At 42.7% G+C, this 21,533-nt stretch overlaps 2 protein-coding genes across 3 annotated transcripts in view; one reads left to right on the forward strand and one right to left on the reverse strand.

Moving 5' to 3' along the window:
- The window catches only part of itgbl1 (integrin, beta-like 1), a 52,744-nt gene extending 51,823 nt beyond the window's left edge, over positions 1-921 (forward strand). Inside the window, exon 11 of the mRNA XM_080412653.1 lies at positions 88-921. Coding sequence (XP_080268779.1) covers positions 88-176 — 89 coding nt within the window. The 3' untranslated portion in view covers positions 177-921. The remainder of the gene's footprint in view (positions 1-87) is intronic.
- A 4,582-nt stretch (positions 922-5,503) lies between these two features.
- fgf14 (fibroblast growth factor 14) overlaps positions 5,504-21,533 on the reverse strand; it is a gene marked incomplete at its 5' end in the record, with an annotated part of 167,210 nt that continues 151,180 nt past the window's right edge. For both annotated transcript variants that reach the window (XM_080456874.1, XM_080456875.1), the window contains 2 exons: positions 5,504-5,658; positions 7,322-7,520. In XM_080456874.1, coding sequence (XP_080313000.1) covers positions 5,522-5,658; positions 7,322-7,520 — 336 coding nt within the window. In that variant the 3' untranslated portion in view covers positions 5,504-5,521. The remainder of the gene's footprint in view (positions 5,659-7,321; positions 7,521-21,533) is intronic.

A 21,533-nucleotide genomic window follows, 5' to 3' on the forward strand; every position in this document is an offset into this window, starting at 1 on the left:
TGAAAACAGGAACCTTGTTATAAAAGGTCAAGCATGATGGAGCAGTTCTCTTAATTCACAGTTGCCCTTCTCACCTCTCCTTCCCAGGGAACGGGGTGTGCAATTGCGGCAACTGTGAGTGTTGGGATGGCTGGACGGGGAACGCCTGCGAGATTTGGGTGGGAGCGGAGTACTAAGGCAGGCCACTAGTGGACACGGAAGACCTGGCTGCCCGGAGCCACCAGGAGGGAGGGAGGGAGCGAGAGGCCAAGAAGACCAAAACATTGGATGTAACTCTTTCATTACAATTTATCTGAATCACTTGTATTAACAGCATTCATTCATGAAATCCTTTGTACTGGTTACAAATGATCTTTATTAAAACTGTGTGTGGTATGCAAGAAAGAAAAATACTTAGAAAATGGGAAAGAAAATGTTTGTTTCTCTCTCTGTCTTTAGAACACATTACAATGTAACCTTTATGTTTCCAATATAGCAATATGTATGAAAACTTTATGTAAAAGCTTACATATTCCATAAAGCTACACATAATAGATTGCTGGTGCACCAACAGAATTCAGTCGTGGGAGGAGGAGAGAATGTTTTATGATTAATGATTTGTTTTGGAAAGGAGATTTAGTGGGGCATAATGTATTGGTACTCTGGTTGTTTGTTTATTAGCAGAACAATGGTGCGTTTTCACAAACTGGACACGATGTTCACTCTGCACTCAAGTCAGGAGTATCATTTGAGGTTTTTATTCGTTTTTAATAATAAAACATTAAATGTGCCGCATGACACAAACATTTTGCATGGAAAACAATGCGAAGACCTTAATCATACATGGTTATAAATCCGTTATAACATGACATAAATCCAATGGGCATACTTGCAATGGTATATATCTATATATATTTTTGAAAATAAATCATTTTAATAGTGCCTATTCTTCTCCACCTCTATAAAACAGCCCACCCACAACAATCTGCCATGGAAACCCATACTGTACCGTTGGTCGTACATCAGGGCATTTCCCACTCAAGTCAAACTAGTGATAAGGTTAAATTGTATGTGGTAGAAAAAAGGAAAGAAAAAGACATACATAGTTCAGTTGTGTTATTCTGGACGTCCATGTCACTTAAAAAAGGTGGTACACAGTCAAATCTTGTGTGTGTTAATTTAACTCTGAGAGTTCAAATGGAACGAGCTGGACCCTTACAGGTCCGTTTGGTTCCATTTGTACTCTCTCAGAGTTAAAAATGGAACCAAAGCGACCTGCAATGGAACCTCTTGGTTCCATTTGTATAGTCCCGGATTTCAATGAACACTCATGGCTTTACAGTGTATCAGACGATAAGAGCTGCAATGACACAAGTGCTCCATCACCACTTGAACAGAGGACCGATAAGAAATTCACAAAGAAAATGTAATTCTACTTTGGCCTTTTTTCATGCTTTTTAGTATAGCCAACCCCTCCATGTTTATTTGTCCCATCAAAATGACAGGTGCAATAATATACTGCACACTATATTGCATTAAGTATGTTACTGACATTACAGTACACCTTTATATAAATATTTTATTCAATATGTTGTATATGTGTATACAACAAACACAAACTGTACAGTGCAGACAAACTCGTTGCATATATGTATGTAAAATTAGCGGTACATACCAACAGTTCTTGATAGACATAGCCTACTACATGCAGTTCATCAATGCCATCCTTTCCCCATGCAACAGATGGGACAACATACGAAATAAGAGGTTGAAAACAGAAGAAGTACAGGTAACGAAAGGAGCTTTAAATCTACTAACGGTTCTCCATTCAACAAATCTGAAGAGCGAGAGGGGTTGGTAAACAAAATGGATGACTGCCAGGATCAGAAGACGACATCACGCACGACCCGTATACGAGAGAAATGATAGGAACGGACTGACAAACAAAACAGGTGGCTACGGAGATCAAAAACAGAGATGTACATTTACACACCTGTCATTTACAAAAATAAAGTCGGCCTTGGAGGAGCCAGTCAACTGGACTGCAGGACCGGAGTAGCCAGCCCAGCATGTAGAGTTTCTTAATGTGTTGGAAATGACTGCTTGTAAGGAGGGGAGGACTGACACCGGCCCCAAAACACAACTAGTGGTGCTCAGCCTATTTTCATTACAGCACTAACAGCTTTGTACATACAAATATTTAAAGTGTAACTTAATGTGCTTCAACATCCTGTAATAAGAAATGGCCACTCATAACCCCAATAAACTCAAATTTATTTATTTTATATTAAAAGCAAATCAATTGCTTAATATATAGTTGCTATTTTTTTGCAGCAAACAGTGCTGTTGTCTAAAACAAAGACAAATGTTATAAATCTGTTGATAGAATCCAATATAACTTTGATAAATTGCTAACAGTCATGAAGAGAATCAAAAACAGAAAGTTTAGAGTTATATATGAGTGTGCCACAGCCTACAACATGCCCATACAGCTTTCAAACTACACAACTCGTTAACCACTTGAACCCCAGTATGCCTATTCTGGGAGGAACATTCCAAAAATAGCAGAGCTACAAGCTTGTAGATCAGCTATTTGTGGCGAAGAGTTTTGGTGTAGACAGGAAAAAGCTATCCTAGTACAGTTTCCGTTTATCTAAGACTAGAGGGTTTAAGTGGTTAAGTGGTTAATGAATATACATCAGCAAAGTACTTTCCCCACACTTTGCCCCTTGTAACAATATCAATACATGCACGTGGATGGTTCAAGGTATCTCTATAGCCTCTCAAAAGTGACATCAGTCAAAAGATTTCTGAGATTATTTAAAAAAAAAGGTCTACTGTATGTAGAGTTGCTTATTCCCTTTTTATGTGGAACAGATGCTATCACAGTGAAAGCTTGGGTGAATCAAATCAGAAAGTGGATCAGTTACTTTTTCGTCAATAGCCAGTTTCTTCTGGGAATGCAAAAAAAAACTTTGGTTATTCCAGTATGAGTGGATTGGTGTGTAAGGTGAGCGAGAATGTCATTCCCTCTAACAAATGATGTAACCCACGCTGTTTTTTTTTTTACATCACTTGACAACAAGGCAGGTGTGCTGGCTTTGAGGCTCAAGAGGCACGTCCGAGTGAGCCACTAGGCGAGTGTACGCACGCGCCAAGCAGCCGATGGCTAAGTTGCACATCTACAAAAACACGCCATCCAAGTTGGCAAGCATGTGGTGGATGTAAAAGGTTATCACCTGTTTTGAAATTGCACATATAGTACTTGACAACGACGTGCACATTAGGCTCGCTACCATTAGCGGGCTAGCTAGCTAGCTACATGATGTAAACGACTGGCTGCAAGCGGGCGAATGTCACTTCCACTCAGCCAATGGGAGGATACTGAAGTCAATGAAAACAATCCGGGGCATGGTTCGCGTTATTTGTTAGAGGGAATAGCATACACATGTACGGTGACTGCTGGGACCTGGATAATGCTACGTGTCGTCTACGAGATGTGTTGAGAGAGTGAGGCACCTTGGGGCCCAGTGGGGACTGGGAACGTGTTTTTGCATGCCGGGGGGGAATCAAGGTCCAGACAGGCACATGAGAGGCCAAGATGATTGATGCCGGACTCTGCATGCTGAGCTAGGAAACAAATCCTCTCATAATATCTAGTTGGTTAAAAAGTAACTTTTTTATAGTCATTTTCCCTAAGTTTTATACAGTGAAAATGTTACAATATAAGCCATCTCTTGTATAACTGCTGCAAGAAGAGAGAACACAATACTAATCTTGCCCATGCTTTAGTTTGCTGAACAAAATGGGGATGCATCCAGTATGAATGGCGCCTACTGGTATTCGGCCATGTTGCTCTCTGGATTGAAGTACACAAGATCCTCAGTATTAATTTAAAGATGTATAACTCCATTTGGACCCTAACCCATTTGTAACTCTGACAGTGTACAAATCTATCCAATTTGGTTACATTTGTACACTCAGAGTTAAATTAACACTGGGAATTTTGCTGTGTAGATGCGGCCACAAAATGGCTGCCAGTGCTGCAGTTATAGACCATCTGAGTCAAAGCCACAAGCCTCGCTTCCAAGTTCAGAGAAGTCCGCGAGTGAAGGACAGGACGAGGCCCACAAGGCCTAGAGATATTCCTGGAGCCCATATGCTCCGAAATAAGATTCAAGAAAAATAGATTTCAGGTTGCTATTTACCAGAGGAGGCGGACTAGTACCGCTGGTGGGATCTAAGATAGTGATATGTATACACCACTCTTTACAGCGCTCTCCCACACACGCACACATGCACATCTATGTGTGTGTGTGTGTGTGTGTGTGTGTGTGTGTGTGTGTGTGTGTGTGTGTGTGTGTGTGTGTGTGTGTGTGGAGGGTTCCTCACACTGATTGCAGTGGGGGTAATTAGCACTTCATCAACTATGATTGCAGGAGCTATCTGCCAGCATCCAATGTGTTTTTATGTAGCTATAAAAAAGCAACACTTTTGGTAGACTCATCTTAGACTCTGATTTTTCCCTCTCCACACAGTGTAGGTGCATGTCTTTACTGTGTGTGTGTGTGTGTGTGTGTGTGTGTGTGTGTGTGTGTGTGTGTGTGTGTGTGTGTGTGTGTGTGTGTGTGTGTGTAGTATATGTGTGCATGTGTGCGTGTGTGTATTTTACAGTGGGCAAGCACAATATCAGGATTCTTTACATGTAGTATGAGTGTATGCTTCTCGTACCACATTGGCGTGAATGTGTGTCTTAGAAAATCACACACCGGCCCCACAAAATGAATTTATTTTTGTTTTTTTTGTCTGTATGGTTACTCGACAAAGAGGAAAGTGTGTGACTAGAGATTAGAAAGAGAAAGAGACGGGATCGTACTGGTAAAAAATAGAGGATGACAGTCCAAGTTATTTACTCTATCTGTACAGTCTCTACCCCAGAACATAGCTGGTGCACTGTGGTATAGAAAATAGATCTGAAATTACACAGACTCTGCTGCAACAGGGGCATAAGGAGGTGGGACTGGGTGGGGTGGGTTGGAAGGTGTCCTTGGATGAAACCGTCAGCAAGCAACGTGTGGCTTGTGAAAACACATCGTTCTCATGGATTCTCACAGTTTTACAGAGAAGATTCTAAAGGCATTCCATGTCGGGCCAGGCATTCCCATTATCAGAGTTCTTCTCCGCTGTCCCCCCAGCCCCCCCTGTGTGCTGGAGACACTCTGGTGGGGTGGGGGGTGGTTGGGTAGGAGTGTGGGGGTGGGGGGGGACGGACGGGTTCCCTCTGAATCCGTCAGCACACGATGAAATAGCTGGAAAGAGGGAGGAGGACGTCGAGGAGGGCAAAGTATGGAAGGTTCACTTGGATCCATAGAAGAAAGAGGGTTTGGAAGTCTTGTGGGTGGGTGGGGTGGGGTGGGTTGGTGGTTGAGCCCTGACTCCATCACGTTTCCCCCATCCTCGTCCCCATCTCCCCCTCCCCTCCACTCCCCAGCCCTCTGCACACCCCGGCACACCCCACGCTCAGCACACAGGTGAGGTGTGGCTATGTGGGGGGCTTGTCTGGCTTGCTGACCGGCTTGCCTCCGTTCATTGCTGGCTCACTTGTGCTTTTACTTGGGGCCGCGGCTGTTTTGGGCACCTCTCCAACGTCGTGCAACGATGGCTCTCTGTACATGGCAACTGGAAGAGAGAGTTGTTCACAAACTGTCAGTAAAATAAAATAAAACAAACGCACCTTTTTACAATTTACAATTTAGGCATTTAGCAGACGCTCTTAATCCAGCGATTTACAGTAAGCATGGTAAACACCAGGTAATACATCAAATGCATAGAAATAGTAATCTACTGTAGGTTCATAGGTAAACCAAGAACCTATCATCAGTCTAAACAGTATAATATCACAAAATCAACTGCTGCTGTCTTAAAAAAAAATTCTAAACAAAAAGAAAGGAGACAAAAAAGAAAAGAAAAGTTGTATCAAAAATATTTTTATACAGTCCTACCCCACCCCCGGGTGTTGCCAGCATCCTATCTTGTTTTCCTGCCTCTTTCTTCAATCTAAATACGTACAACAACTCTTTTGGGGAAAAACAGCCCAAAACAGCCTCGTTATCTAGCACTTCATAATCTGTGCCATGGCTACATCCCCATCAGGACAGAACACTTCAGCATGACTTTAAATAATGGACACACAGTACAATGCTCAGTGTTCATTTAATGAAAATAAGAATGTAAAAATTGATCCAAATGGAAACGAAATGCCCCCTAAAGGTGGTGTAAGTGATTATTTATTATTTTTTTGCTATAAGGTTATACAGCATAATGAATCCAGTGACTTCCCCATCTTTTACACCTCAAATTTTCAATGACAAATTAACGCTGAAGCACCACATCTCTCTCCACTGTTCCCCATTCATCTCCGACCAAGAGGGTAATAACATGTGTTTCCACATTGTCTGCCCTGCTTGGCAAAAAATAAAGGCATTCATTGAGGGTGTATTAATCAAAGCAGGCTCATCACACTGGAAAGGTCTGAAAACAGGGGCGTGCTGGGACCAAAATTCAGGGATTTTGGTCCGAACTGGCCCATCGTTTTGTCAACGGGGGGGGGGGGTTATTAAGCCATTGTTGTTTACAGATCAGTTTGACTGAAGTCACGTTCAAAGTCTCGTCTCGAGATACTTCCGCTCTCCAGGCTCCAGAATGGTGGGCGGAAGTATCGCGAGACGAGACTTCTAACGTGATTTCAGTAAAACTGATCTGTAAACAACAATGGCAGCGCCCGTGTAGCAATAGCTTAGCAATCACATCAGACGGACCACACACTACAGATAAGTACAAGAAAAAATGATTTTCGAGCAACGCAAATAAGCGGATTTAGCCTAGATCTACCGACGGCCGTTCTGAGCTATATAGTGGCTATATAGTGTTTGTGCTCTTTTCTGATTGGATAAAATTGGATCCCGACCTCAAACATGTTCTGTTTAAGAGCCGGAGAGACGGGAGATACCTGTTAGTGCACACACACTCTATGTCAATGGTTACTATCAGAATATAGAGCCATTTGACACTTATTTTAACAATGCTTATTGCTTAAACCACCTTTAAGGATCAATTTGGGTACATTACTAATCAGCCGATAAATACAAATGACATGTCTGGGAGGGATATATATCTCCCATACAGTGCTGTGTCATCACTCATTTTGAGATCATTTCTTTGATTGGAAGCCCTATAGTCATAATGTGGAAAGCTTCATGTGGCTCGCTGGTCCTTCTGAAAAGACATAGGGCCGACAAATATTGGCGTTACAATACTGTACAGAATGCTGCCTTCTGTTTACCTTCTAATGGCTTGGGCAGGAAGTGAGCAGCTGGTTTTGTTTTCTTCACACGATTCCCCTTCATAGGTTGGCCGTCTTTGTTGAGCCCTAGAAACCAAGCTCTCCCCGACTCCTGTTGTCTGTATAACATGGACGAGTAGATCACATAGTAGTTCTCAAACACCGACTCTTTGAACTTGCATTCCGCCGTAAAGAGTTCCTGTAAAGACACAAGACAAAAATATCATAAGGACGGGCCTCAGTGACCACACAGACGAGAGGAATTCACTACAAAAAGGTGCAACGGTACACAAACCGCAAACCACAAAGAGACAGTTTGTCTTAGATTACGTTATGTGGAGGTTGCAGAGACAAATGCCCCATAACTTTCATGCTTGAAGTGTACAGATTAATGAGGTGGCATGCAAGGAAACATGGATTGCCAGGTAAACTGGACTCCATAACTCCACCTGTCTTGAAAGGGACATGTGCTTAATTGCCCTGAGCTATATCTGCAGTAGACAGTCTTACCGGCTATAATCATGCCTGATTCAAATCTGGCATAATAGGCTGCTTTGATGAAATGCAATGCTCAGTCTCTCCTTGGCCTTAACCTCGACATGAGCTGTAAGAGCACTGGTTTGGTCAATTAGCTTGTGTTCCCAGCAGAGAATACTGTTCGGCTCTGACCTCAATGTCTCAATGCTGCAAGAATTAGCTTTTTCCCTGAAGGCCAACAAGACATTCTTGTTAGATGGATGACCTGAGCTATGAACATCCTCTTTTACAGTCATAAAATGTTTTCACAGACCTTGGAGAGGTTGTTCGATTGAGAAAATGCCAGAAAAAATAAGAATGCCTTGCAATCTGTCGGCAACTACCTCCATTTGACGGTGACTGCCTTATATACATACTTGATGTGAATAATTATACAGCATAATGAATCCAGTGACTTCCCCATCTTTTACACCTCAAATTTTCAATGACAAATTAACGCTGAAGCACCACATCTCTCTCCACTGTTCCCCATTCATCTCCGACCAAGAGGGTAATAACATGTGTTTCCACATTGTCTGCCCTGCTTGGCAAAAAATAAAGGCATTCATTGAGGGTGTATTAATCAAAGCAGGCTCATCACACTGGAAAGGTCTGAAAACAGGGGCGTGCTGGGACCAAAATTCAGGGATTTTGGTCCGAACTGGCCCATCGTTTTGTCAACGGGGGGGGGGGGGGGGTGTTCGGTTTTCACTGTTGTTCACTGTTTTAACCCAGCAACCCTATGTAAGTTACGCCACTGCTGAAAAGCATCACAGCCCAAACAGTAACGTAGCTAATGATTGGGCCGCGCGACCCGGAAATGACGTAATAATCCTAAAACGGGAGCAAAAATATTTTTCTAAAATATTTTTTGTCCGTTTGCCCTGTCTTGGCGGCCTCGAATGGCGTGGCCGTTCTGGAACTGTCCCAAATTTCCCAGTGGCCAGCACGTCCCTGTCTAAAAAGCATGTATCTGTTGTGAAAAATTCACTGTGAGCTGAACACTTCGCCATCATTACATACGTATATAAGTCCTCAATGAGTGTGAGTAAAGGCTAAGACAAGGAGTCAAAAACATTGAGAATTTGTTTTATGGGTAATTTGTTATGGTGCGTTAAATACTTCAATTTGTAGTATTTAAACCTGCTACACTTCCACTCTCATTCTCATCTCAATTAATATATTCTCTTACAGATTTGATCTTGATGTGGGGTCGTGTAATGTGGTGGTCTCCCTGAGGCGATGCCACTAAATCTAACTGCGCTTGGGGTTATTTATGGACTAAGCACTCACTTCGGAACACACAACACACCACAACATAATAGCCGTTATTAGCCCTGTGTTAAATTACTCCTGTCAGGGTTTAACCACTAGCCAGTATTGCACAGCAGTGCCAAGCAGAAAGGAACTAAGAGATACTCTGGATGACCGTAATGATTGTGCGAGGCAGCCAGCTGCATTTCTGAGAGCTCCTCTTTATCCTTGATTGAAGACTCCAAACACTCCTGAGTGGGAGGCATTCATTCAGAATGTGAGCACAACTCCATTTCGAGGTGGCCGTGCATCAAAAGGCACGGCAAGACTTATTGTGATTACAATAGTAGTCAATACGGTCAATGCAGCCGCTGATGGGTTTTCAACTAAAGGCAGTGACTATACATAAAGTGATGGTACAGAAACCGTACAATATAATACGCGCGTGTGTGTGTTATTATATTAAAGGTTTCATGACGTTCAGTTTTACCACACATTAAAAGTCTTTGTCATGGTCCTTCAAACGTGTATAGAAAGTTTTAACAAGAAATTCCACTCCATTGATCCATGGCAGGTGTTTTTCTCTCACATTTCTAAAGCCTTTTCAACTGCAATGAAAAAGAAATCTTTGCTGCGGGTGTCGCTGGTGAGGGATTTTGCCTGTCAATCATCGCCTCTGCTCCGCCCCCCCCCCCAAAGGAAAGGATAGGGGAGGGGAGGGGCGAGGAGGAGAGTGGGCGGGATTAATCGGCTGTGACCTCACTGCCGAAGGGCCAAATTCAGATTGCTTTTCAGCCTAATTACTCAGAAAACCCCAGACCACAGAAAATCCACTGAATGTTCAAAGTTCCGATTTTTTGGGTGTAATAAAAAATATAAAAAGTTCAAATGAATGTCATAGAACCTTTAAATGACCATACCAGTTGTATGGCATGTTTACTGGAGTCCATTCACTATGACAGTATATTTCACATTACTGCTGACCATTTTGCAAAACATACCCTAGCTTCTTTTATGTTCAAGGCAGCCTTTGGATTCCATTCATTTCAGTATGGTATGAAAATAAACTTTCAGAGAAAAATGTGTTGTTGCATTTTATTGCATTGTAAAGCGTGGATTGATTTGAAAAGGGCAGCTGAAAATTGTCGGCGGTGAAAAGACTGATTTAGGAATAAAAGTCTGTCCAATTAAATTCAACCATGCAATGATGTTTAGCCAATATTGGTTTAGTCATTCAGGTAAGTTCGATAATTTAATTACAACTGAGAAAATGTAAAACTAAATATGGAAGGCGGATGATAGCTGGCCTGAGTCAAACTAATTGGAGAGTGAGAACCTCTGTCATGTCATGACAAGTTTGTTATATCTGCTCGTTTCTACTCTGTATTCCCATTGATTTATTGATTGAATACTTTATTAACATTTTTAAACAGAAGGACCTGACCAGACCCTGTTGAAGATCCAAGAGTCAAAACGCATTGGTTCTGTTGCCTTGCTCAGCAATAGACATGAAACGGAGTGCCTCAGTATTTTTCTCCCTCCACAGTCTGCATCACCACAAGCAGAATTTTTACTTTATTAACATGTTTGTTAACAGTACAGCAGTACAGTCAAAACAGATATGCTAAAAGGATAATACAACCCATGTGGTGACTGCACGGTTGCAACTTAATAATAATAATAGGCATGGCAAGCAACATGATGACAACATGATCATTGGACCACTCGCATCCTCAAGGACCACCCAACCCCACACAACAATATGTTTACAGTATATAGGATATAAGTAGGCATATCAGAGTCATTTGTATATTATTAACACATTAACCGCCAAGAACGTAGTCCTACGGTCCGTTAAATCCAACTGTTAAGCGCCGAGACCGTAGCCCTACGGTCCACGGTCTTTTCGCGCTATTCACTTCCGGGTTCACTTTCGGATTTTTTTTGATCCACTTCCGTTTCCGGTTTGATGACCGGAAATAGAATTATTTGGGATCCGGTTTTGACGATCACGTCCGCTCTCGTTCTACAGACGAAACTGAAACTCAATTCTCTTCCTGTAGTTTTTTCTCCTCGCATTTCACTGTTTAACGTAATCCGCTCTAACTACAACATGGATACCCCGTTTGACACGTGGTCTTCACTGGGAGATACAGTGGGATGTCGCGGATGTAAACAGACCTTGTACGGCTCAATCTTAAGGATTTTAACAAGATCTATGGCGACATGAAAAAAACTAAAAAACAACAAAAACACCTTGGCACTGGTGAGTACATTATGAGATTAACCTCTGGCGGTCGATGTGTTAATAATATTATTATTATATACTTTTTTTTTCACATTTAACATTAATGATCTGAAAGCCAGATTTATAGTTGCACGCCGGTGTCCACAATGCATCACAATGCGACGTGAGCTTGCAGATCGGCTATTTTCAGTGCGCGACACTATGCACAACAAAGTATACCAAGCCTTTAACAGTCAGTATTTCATTTCAAGCTTTTTTCACACACTGGTCCTTTAAGGCTACTGCAGTAGAGAATGCTGTAATGTACAAATTAGGACTGTGACTATTAATCTTGGAAACATAACAGATAGAGGCTGAGCACAATAATCCATAGGCAGAGACATCGTAGGGAAACACCATAAAAGCATCCTTAAATGATTAAAGCTTCAGCATGTTTAATATCAAATAAATAAACGTTCCCTCTGGGCTATGCTGGGCTCTACCCCATCATGATTCATTTTGCGAGGCACATTAGGATTTATCATGTGTCAGCAGCAAACAGCAGTTCATCAAAGAGCTGCTTATCATGTCCAGGTTGTCAGAACGGAAGGCTTGTCTTCCATCTACCAGGACCGGCAGAATGAAGGAACAGGCTATTACACACTGTATCGTGCAGCTCCTACTTAACAGATACCCCAGTTATATAAGAGAAGGCTTATCTCGAGAGGGTGGGAGAGAAGCAGGCAAGATGAGAGATGTCTCCCTAAAGGAGCAATAGTGAGGTGTTCCCACAAAACACAACACTGTGCTGCATGAGAATAATACTGGTACCATAATAGCTGGGCAGAGACACATTGTTTTCAGGCTTGCACTGGGGTGATTCCCAGCCAACAACGCAAACTAGAACAGATGCCTTTGCTGCACCACTTTACTCATCGAAGCAAACAACCTTTGTTCTCCCAATATGCCGTCTAAAACAGCATTAAAACACACTCTCCTTAGAGCTGAGCCAACCTCCGTCCCTGAGCTGATTTAGAGCGTAAACAGTTTTACCTTCATGGTTGCCTATGTTGGTTCAATTAGGTAATTAATTTCACTTCTTTCTCGTCAGATGAGATGCATTGCCGGCTAGTTGCCTGCTGTAATTAGCCAGATCATTTCTGTGGCATGCTACGCTGGGACTGGCATCACTACTAATCACTCACAACCTTCCTGCCTCCCCAAAAGGCCCCTGAGCCTATTAAGAAATCACATAACGTCCCTGCAGCCCAAGCAATCATTACAGTATGGTTCACCACAGGGCAACAGCCTGGCAATCAGACATTTTCTAAACGTCGGATTCATGTTGCGCTGCTGTCCTTGTATGTCTGTTTTTTTTGGGTAGGTGTCGCACGTTATGCGTCGTAAGCTATGTACAGTATATGGGTTTTATATATATATATATATATATATATATATATATATATATATGTATATATATATATATATATATATATATATATATATATATATATATATATATATATATATATATATATATATATATATATATATATATATATATATATATATATCCTACATGTGTGTGTGTGTGTGTGTGTGTGTGTGTGTGTGTGTGTGTGTGTGTGTGTGTGTGTGTGTGTAACACCCTTCGCTACGAAGGGTGTTACGAGCACTCCAGGTCCCTCTTTCAAACCGCTGCGTACGACTGTACTAGTTAGGATAAGAGGGCTTTCGGGAAATGGGTTTGCTTCTAAGTTACTTCTTCTAGGAGGCCTTCAGTAGTGTTTCCGTAGCCAGTTAAGAAGACACGTAACGCTGTGCTCTTGAGAACCAGCTTAAGTGGTGTTTCCCGAAGCCAGTTAAGTAGCACGTAACGGAGAACCAGCTGTTACTAAGGAAGGTACTACGTAGCTCAGAATGCTTTCGGGAAACGGGTTTGCTGCTTAGGAGGCTCTTACGCAGCTGCGTAAGCTACGCACGACCTGAAATCGCTTTGGGAAACCCGGCCATTGACAGTTGACTCTAAACTATGCCAGCCTGTGTTTGTCCTCATTTTCTATTTACTGCCCCTGTTACATTTCTTCACACATTCCCCTGCCATTCCCATCCTAAAAGTGAGCAAGGCAGCAGAGATAGTACATGGGGCAGTTCTTCCTTTGATCTATAGTTTGCACAACTTTACTAACGTATGCAAAACAATTCTGGTCACTTGACAAGTCCTCTCCTCTCTTTTTTCTTCAAATGTTCTTTCTTTTTTTTCTCCCCTCCCTCCTCTGAGTTAGCCTGGTAAACCCCCTCCCTCCGGAAATCTCATTTGCATTTGATTTCAGGGAGGTCTGGGATTGCGCAGGGAGTAGAGATGGCCGAACACTGCGTGTTCGAACCAATCAGCGGCTGCTAGGGGCGGGATCATCCAATCACCTGCCTAGTAGCTTGAAAAAAATAAAAACTGTCTGTCATCGATTCTGCGACCGGAGTCTCAGATGGGAAGTAGGCTGTGAAACAAATGTGTGTCGCAAGCTTCTTCCATTTGACGGTGTCAGGTTACCTCTGAGTACCCAGACCATGACACATACCTTCTGGGTTTCCATGGTAACATAGTGGTGCTTTAGCATAGCAGTGTAATGTCAAGAAGGTCTGGGCTTCCCCGATGCATCCAATTAAATATCCACGGTTTTAGTTTACTGGAGCGTGTTTGCCTTCTCTCGTGTTTGCTGCCAAATCTTACATCAAAAGTAACTGTCCATCATCAAGGGCAGTGTTTCTCAACCTATGGGCATTGCAAGTGGGCCTCCAAGTATTTAGGATTTTGATGATATTTTACTGATAATATAACATGAATTCATCATTAAAATTAACATGCTCTGAAAATGCATGCGGCCGGGCCCACCCATCTGACCACTTAAGGTGTTAAGATTTTCAAGTGGGCCTGATCCAGAAAAGAACCACTGATCTAGGGTTACCTTCAACAGTAAAGAGACAAGACCTACCCGTAACGTAATCTTTACCTGCTAATATTGATTTGATAATGCAAGTTGCCATGTCACAGTATAGTGTAACACTATTACAACATTACCAGAAAGGACGCTACCACATATAAGTAATTTAATGGTCCACACAAAGCATAATGAATCTACAAGCAGAGTTTTTATGTGACTTTCGGAGTGCTGTTTATAGAATTCAAACTCCTAGCTAGAAAAAAAGTGTTGACATTGAGGAGGAGAACGAGAAAGCGAAGAGAGTGCGTGGTGGCACACGTACTTCCCACCCCTGGCAATTTTTTTTTTTTGAGGCACCAAATTAGTTGATATTCTTTCCTGTCAATCCCCTGCAAGGTGCTCTACTCCTGGGCCCCTGATTGGCCATATACCCTGAATGGAGAAGGCCCCTATACTGTAATTGACCTTGGCCACAGACAGAGAGAGGGACAGAATTGCGCAGGCTCACATACAGTAATCAGTCCGTTTACCACGATGAAGAGACAGGTACACAGAGGGATAGAGGGAGGGAGAGAGAGAGAGAGAGAGAGAGAGAGAGAGAGAGAGAGAGAGAGAGAGAGAGAGAGAGAGAGAGAGAGAGAGAGAGAGAGAGAGAGAGAGAGAGAGAGAGAGAGAGAGAGGATATCAGCAGGGAGGGAATTGCACGACAAGAGGGACTAAAGACTAACACTTTATTCAGTTGTCAATATGCCACTTTTGATGTACGACACAGATGTTTGACAAAATACAAATTAAAAGACAGAAGGGGGGAGAGATAGGCAGAGAGAAAAAGGGGGATAGGAAAGGGAGAGAGACGAAGGGTTAGGGTTAGGTTTTTCAAGGGATAAACAGGATAAAATAGAGAGAAGCAAATGAACAGTGAGTGGGGAAAGTGGAAATCTTAAATAAAAAGCCCTGATAAAACATGAAAAGATATTTTTTTATATGATGGAAAATAAAAAGAAGAAAAAAAGAGAGATTGTGAGCGCCACTCCAAAATGAGCTTTTAAATCAAATCACTTGACGGGTCGTGTTTGCCAAAGAACGGCCACCTAAAACTAGGTGAAAAGCCACTGAGACAGGGAGGGGCCCTGCATTAACATGCAGAGTGATGCTCACTACCACAATGTGGAAACGAAGAAATTGTTTATTAATGCTGCCAGCATAAAGCCTATTAATCCATGGAAAAAGGTCAACCTCTAGAAAGCTGAGCTGCATTCACAACGCTAAGCTGCTCTCATATGTATAAGAGTCACGTCAACACTGTGTGCAGACAATGGGGGCGGGGGGGGAGGGGGGGGGGATGCTTGGGCAGAGCGGTCTGATTACCAAATCAAAAGGAGGACTGGAGACAGGCGGGGTAAATGAAGAGAGCGGCCAGTAGCCCACTGGATGGATTGCTTGCAGAGACACAGGTTGGCATTGTAGATAGTGGGGATTGGTATCTGGTGGTGTGTGCGAGTGTTGTCGACCTGCGCATGTGAAAATGCATTATTTTTGTGGGGAAAAAAATAAACTGGAAGATTATACCGTTACTGTCAAGGCGGAAACCTTCTATGAGCAAGCATTTGAGGTGTATCAAAGCCCGGGGCTCTAGGCTCAAGAAGAGCTTTTTCTCTGTGGTTGTCAGACCCATAAACAAGGACATGGACAATAGCAAAAAAAAGGGTAAAATAATAATAATTGTTATTATTATAGCTCTAAGCAGCCATTAGGCCACTCCGCTTAAAATAATCTAAGGCTGAAATATGGAGATGCAAGGTTTCTGATAAATATTGTACTGCTACGGTATATCAGAGGGCGCTATTTTGGAGAATTGATCTCATTACTCAAAGACAAGAGGACAACAGAGAGAATGTTTTGTTGCTAAACACAAATCACACATTTAGTGTGGTGTGTAGTTTATGAAATGGAAGCATTAAGCATTTGATATAGTCACTATACAATGTGAGGGATTATACAAATATACTGACTATACAGAATGTGAATTAGGAACTGAACTGCTGACCTAAAATTCACGCTAATTAAGTTAGTACATGAAAATAGCTCTTTTTCTGGACAATAACTCACAATTTTCTGGATATGAACACAGAGGGGAAGTATTATGCCAAGCCCCTCCCAGATAATTCCTAATGAAATGTTTTATCTGATTTCTGATCTGATCAGAAATGTTTATAAAGCTACAGTATGAGTTATTATTGATGTGCTTTGTGATGAAGTGAGTGAAAATAATAGCATGCCTAAAGAATGTCTTCAAGAGTGATCTGACAATACCTGAAGTAACAAATGCGTAAGCATCATTAAAATACACATGTGCATTATGTGCATGCCGGGTATTATTTTTTGTAAGAGATTAAACAAAAAATCCCTCATACTGCTGACAAGCCGGAACAGGATATTAAAAGCTGAGCTGAATATTGGAAGAGAGAGAGAGAGGGGAGAGGAAAAAAATCACTTTTCTATTTGAAGTGCAAATGGCACACCATTGATGAACAAATGAGGTCTATAATGATGGCAAGCATCATAATGATGCCCACCGCATAATTTTTAGGAAACCTTGGGAGTCCTTTTGAAGTGTATTTGTAGATGCTTTGTTTGCAAAGATGAAGAAGTACATGCCTCACTGTTTTGTCCAATGCCACACACTAACTAAAGCATGTATAATGAGTAAACACTTTCTTCTAGCAGCTAGACCACAGGTTTTCAAAGTGGGGAATTGGAAAGGAGAGGAAATTGGGGGGGGGGTGATAAAAACTATATCTACACATAAAATACATTTAAATTCAAATTCAATTAATAAGAATGTTGTGCCACTTTGACATCCCTATTTTGGGCATGTAATTATTTTCAAAGATTGTATTGTAATTATAAATTGCTAAAATAGCACCTATTTTCACTATTTTCTTCTTCTTTTTTAATCCATTTCATAATAGAGCAATGGCTATGGCTATTTGTGCAATTCGTTATTTCCTATCCTCCCTTCTTCCATCAGGAAGATATCCGTTTTTGAAAGGCGGGTGACAGAAAGCCAGTGACACTTTTAAAGTGTTTGGCCACGAGAAGCACTTAAGCTTTCGATAAAGTTTCCCTAAAGATGGTGACCTTTAGGTTGTGTTTAGATTTTTTTTTAACACTAGCCAAGTGCAACTCCCCCGGCTCAGCTACACTCTCTCACACACACACACACACTGCAACTCCCCTGGCTCAGATACATACACACACACACACACACACACAGGCATGCACGGATGCCTGCAGGCATGCACCCACGCACCAACACACGCGCGCGCGCGCACACACACGCGCGCACGCGCACGCACACACACACACACACACACACACACACACACACAGTTATAGCACTTAGAAAATGTCCAATTTTCCACCTCAAAAGATACAAACCGCTCATCCCTGCATCCATGTTTTTGTTTCGTCTCAAACCACAATAAAGTGCCAACCAATATTATTTCTCATTAAATTAATAATGACAACAATCATCTCTTTCCACGCACGCACACACACCCACACCCACACCCACACACGCATGCACAGACGCAAGCACACACAGGCATGCACGGATGCCCGCACGCATGCACCCACGCACAAGCGCACACACACACACACACACACACACACACACACACACACACACACACACACACAGTTATAGCACTTAGAAAATGCCCAATTTTCCACCCCAAAAGATAAACCGCTCATCCCTGCCTGCATACATGTTTTTGTTTAGTTTCAAACCACAACAAAGTGCCAACCTCTTATAACACACACACACACACACACACACACACACACACACACACACACACACACACACACACACACACACACACACACACACACACACACACACACACACACACACACACACACGTAAAATCCATAGTATCAATTCACAATTTTAATGTGCATATTTTCTTTGAGGTGCATGTGATATTATGAGCCATAGTGACACGCTGAGGGAGGTACTTGTATGTAATGCACAACTCTCAGAGTTAGGATTTTACAGTGTACAAAGGTGTGCATGGAAAGTGGACTGGATGGAAGCCATAAACCACCCAAAAATCAAAGTCTCAATTATTAGTTCAAGACTGTTCAAACTAAACAAGATTATGAACATATTGTGGCACAGCACTTACATTAGGTGAGAAAACCATGCAGATAGACCACCCACACCTAATTTTAAACAGCTGTTGTTTGCTATGTGCATATGTGTGTGTGTGTGTGTGTGTGTGTGTGTGTGTGTGTGTGTGTGTGTGTGTGTGTGTGTGTGTGTGTGTGTGTGTGTGTGTGTGTGTGTGTGTGTGTGTGTGTGTGTGCGCGCGCGTGTGTGTGTGTGTGTGTGTGTGTGTGTGTGTGGGGGGGGGGGGGGGGGGGGTGGGGTACCAGGTCCACTGCCTAGTGTTGATCTGTAAATTGGTGCCATATTGGTGTCAAGGCAGCCAGATTTGTGGTAGATTGGCTAGTCATCTCGTGTCAGGCACTCAGCCGTCTGCCTTCTCTAACAAGCTGACAAACATCTCAGAAACACACACACGCACGCACGCACGCACACACACACACACACACACACACACACACACACACACACACACACACACACACACACACACACACACACACACACACACACACACACACACACACACACACACACACACACACACACACACAAGCAGTCAAGCACACAAGCAGTCAAGCACACAAAGGCATGCTGCACCCACAGAACAAAAAAATGAGAATCCTCTGCAGGAATAAAGCTATTTCTATCTCTATCTCTCCCTCTCTGACTTTCTGTCTCACTTACATACAATCTCAGGGACAGCAGTGTACCAATTCCTTGAAGCAGCACTGAGTTTTCCTCGTACTGTACATTCACTATTTTTTTCCCGCTCTTTTGCGTTTTCCTACTTTTCTACTGTTAGAGGTCAACAGACTGTGACTCATTTCAGAGGGTCCACGGTGAGGACATTGATGGACTCTCCCATTGTATTACGGACTACAACAGGGTCTGTGAGGAAAGCAGAGTACCCACCACTTAATCACTTGAACCCAAGCATCCATATTCTGGGGGAACATTTGCCAAAAATAGCAGATCTACAAGCTCACAATGCTGGTAACACAAGGATGCCAACAAACTGAACAAGCTACAGTATAGTGAGGAACGCTCGCTCCATAGTTGGAGTCGAGTTGAACAGGAGAATGTGGAGGTGGTTGTGGAGGGGAGGATGATAAAGCTGGATTCTATCCTGGAGAACCCCTTCCATCCCCTCTATGATGAGCTAGTAAATATGAGGAGCAAGTTCTGCCACAAACTCATCCTTCCTCGAGACACCATGAAAGTGCCTTGGCCATTCCTTTGTTCCATTAGCATCAGGCTCCTCAACCGCTTGACCCCATATGAGAAGACCTGCACGGTCTCTCCTGTGTTTCGTTCTCACTGCTGTTGCTGCTATGACACCTAAATTTCCCTGCAGGGATCAATAACGGTTTATCTTACCGCATCTTATCTGTCCCATTCACCTCTTCTTGGCTCTCACATTCACTCCTTATTAGTGGGTCATGCACATACCTCTGTCAAACTGTGGCATTCACAACATTTACAGTAAATTACATCCTGAATTGCATGTTTTCCATTGAGCAGTGTTTCAACTATGAGTTAATGCAATTCCTTAATATGAGACAGAATTAGCTAAATATGTGGTTATACATAGACCATAATGCCTAGCAGCTAACTATTTTTGTTACACTCAAACTCAGAGGGTTAGATGAAAAGGACAGACTTTATTGCAGAGGTAAGGGAAGCAAATGGGGGTGAGGGTCGGAGGAGTTGACAGGCAGCCAGGGAGGTGTGGTAATGGCAGACGCCAGGGCGCTGATGGGTCGGAACGGGCTGAGGATGGAGAGCGTGCATGGCTGGAGTGAGGCAGAGGTGTGGAAGCAAGCTGGCAGGCAGGCAAGCAAGCAGGGAGGCAGACAGGAGAGCAGTGGTCCATGGTAGGCGAGACAACAATCTGGCGACGAGTGAATGAAGAGCTGGGGTAGATAAACTGGCACGATGATGAGCTTGATGAATGGCAGGTGTGTCGACATGAGGGAGGTGATGAAGTAACCGAGAGCAGGTGTGCTGGCAGAGCAGAGATCCAGGAGCCGAGACTGAGTAGCTAGCCACGCCCACGCCGACAGACACAAGCTCGCAGGGAGAGACAGACAGGGGAGGGACAGACAAGTTACAGGGACACACACTGGGACACACTGGGCCAAGGCTGCGGCTGTCACACATAATAACGTGTAAGTAATTATCTGTAACAGATTCGCAGTTTCACAGAATAGATTTAGTATTTCACTGATGTGTTGATTTCTGCAATGTGAACCACACTGAGGACTCAGTACTGCACCAGTGGTAAATGCTGTGCTAAATTTGATTTAATCATGTGGATCATAGATTTCATATGGCCAGCCTGTGACGTCAGTCATCTATGATGTATCTACTGTATGACCTACGAAAAAATAAAATACGTATGTGAAAGAAAATGTGTGGTACCGCCACACATTTTCTTTCACATACGTATTTTATTCTTTGGCCTACTGGCAGTGTGCACAAAGCATTTGCTGCTGATCGATCAAGCGCTTTTTGAGATAAGCTCCAAACAATCACACAGACAGACAGACGGACAGACAGACCCTCTTATAGGCGGCTAGCCTTCTATAGAGCCACGCCATAGTTTCAAGTCAATAAAATGCCTATGCAACTGGCACTTCTTTCAGTTGAAAATACATGAAATTTGCCAAGCGAGGTCAAACTTTTTTCAGTTGAAAATAATGTTAATGTTTGTCAAACATGGAAAGCAGAAACAAATTGTAAATTGTTTGGGAAATACATATATATGTGCTATTTTTCAGTGAGCAAAGCCAACTAATACTGCACGTGCGTGTGTGCCTGCGTGCGTACATACGCGTGTGCGTGTGCGTGTGTGTGTGTGTGTGCGTGTGTGCGTGCGTGCGTGCGTGCGTGCGTGAGAGTGTGCATGCATGCATGCGTGCATACAGTATGTGTGTGAAAGTGAATGAAAGAGAAAAAGCTCTAATCTCCGTATTCAGTACCCAAGCTATGTCTAGGAATAAAAAATTATATAAACATGTAGATAATGTGATGCAACGAGTGTTGTCAGCTTGAATACAGTGTTAAAAACGGATCACCCTACAGATAAAGGCTCAT

Source organism: Gymnoscopelus braueri, assembly GCF_963280865.1.
Source record: "Gymnoscopelus braueri genome assembly, chromosome: 18".
Lineage (NCBI taxonomy): Eukaryota > Metazoa > Chordata > Actinopteri > Myctophiformes > Myctophidae > Gymnoscopelus > Gymnoscopelus braueri.